This window comes from Camelina sativa, chromosome 17 (assembly GCF_000633955.1).
Source record: "Camelina sativa cultivar DH55 chromosome 17, Cs, whole genome shotgun sequence".
NCBI classification, from domain to species: Eukaryota; Viridiplantae; Streptophyta; class Magnoliopsida; order Brassicales; family Brassicaceae; genus Camelina; species Camelina sativa.
The window spans coordinates 16,370,808-16,372,303 of record NC_025701.1 but is presented as its reverse complement, the minus strand read 5'-3'; the positions used below and the strand labels follow the sequence as shown (position 1 = coordinate 16,372,303).

At 49.7% G+C, this 1,496-nt stretch overlaps 1 protein-coding gene across 1 annotated transcript in view; it reads left to right on the top strand.

The window, feature by feature from the left end:
* The window catches only part of LOC104759539, a 4,391-nt gene continuing 2,895 nt past the window's right edge, over positions 1-1,496 (top strand). Inside the window, exon 1 of the mRNA XM_010482447.1 lies at positions 1-1,369. Within this exon, the coding sequence (XP_010480749.1) occupies positions 1-1,369 (1,369 nt within the window). The remainder of the gene's footprint in view (positions 1,370-1,496) is intronic.

Sequence of the window (1,496 nt, the reverse complement as noted above, 5' to 3'; positions counted from 1 at the left end):
ATGCTGCCGGCGGCGGCTGTTTCCGGTTCTTTGGGGACCGATTCAGGCTCCGACGTTCATCGTGACCAAGCCTCGGAGGCTGGTGAGAAGCAGGTTTTGGTTGATGATAGTTTGCCGAGTGAGCAGGCGCCTGCAAAGGTTTTGGTGCAGGGAACAAACTTAACTACCGCGAAGGAGTCTGTCGGGGCTTCGGTGGCTAAGAGATCTTGGGTCAAAGTTGCTAAGAATCATGTGGTTACTAAACAGAAGTTTGTGGTTGAGGAAGTTGATGGACAAGGGCAAGTGGTTGTGCCACGTGAGGTTTTTGAGAGTGCGAAGCCATTGTGGGAGGACTTTTTAATCGGCAAATTCAGCGGTTCTAAAGCTCCACATGTTGGGAAAGTACACATGATTGTGAATAAGATATGGCGTTTGGGGGATAAAACATCGATGATTGATATCATTGAAGTGAACGACACAACTTTGAAGTTACGGGTGCGAAGTGAAGTTATGCGACGAAGGATTCTTAACAGAGCCATGTGGAACATTATGGCTTTGCCAATGATTGTTTCTAAATGGTCCCCATATCCAGAGGAAACCCAGCCAGCCAGGAAGTCCATTCAGCTATGGGTTAAACTGAAGGAGGTTCCGCACTCTCTGTTTATAGATAAGGGGTTGGAGTTTCTGGCTAGTGCAGTTGGTACACCTATTCGTTTACATCCTAATACAGAGGAATGTGTCAGCTTCGACGAAGCACAGATCTTAGTGGAAGTGGATTTAACGAAGACATTACCTACTGAGTATGTTATACGGGGTGAAGAAGATGGTGAGCTGGATGCAGTGGTTAAGTACTCTTATCCATGGCTTCCACCTCGGTGCAGTGCGTGTCAGAAGTGGGGACACATCAGGGATTCTTGTCTCACTGGTGCCCAAGCTGTGAGCTCTGCCACTACTGGTAGCGATCTCTCTGCAGTTTCGGGACCCTCTGTTTTGGTGGCAGAGGAAACTCTGCATGTGACGGATACATCGCAGGCGGTGGTTGATGTGGTTTTGGAAAAGAACCAGGTTACTAGCGGGTCTGCAGGTGGAGAAGAGGTGGAGAAGCAGGTAGAACGTGAACCTGGTCAAGAGTGGATCACGCCCCAGAAAAAGAAGCAAAATTCAGGGAGTCGACACATCAGTCCTACTGGTGATGCAGGTTCTCTGCTATCTAACTCATATTCAGTGTTGTGTGGGATGGAAGAGGGGGGAGAGGCGGCCTCTGGTAGTACGGGAGTAGTGTCGGAGGAAAATAGTGTCAACACGTCAACGGAGCTGGGGGACGGACAGAAGGATCATGGTGGGGATGTGCCGGATCAGTTCCAAAAATATAAAGAGGCTCCGCCTGTTCGTACATATTTGCCTAGAGGCTCTAAAACAGCTCATAAAACAGTTACAGTACCTTCTACTCAATTTAGGGGCCCCCTAGAGATCAGAGTAAGAAGAACCCCCCCCCCCCCCCCCCCCCCCCCCCCCCC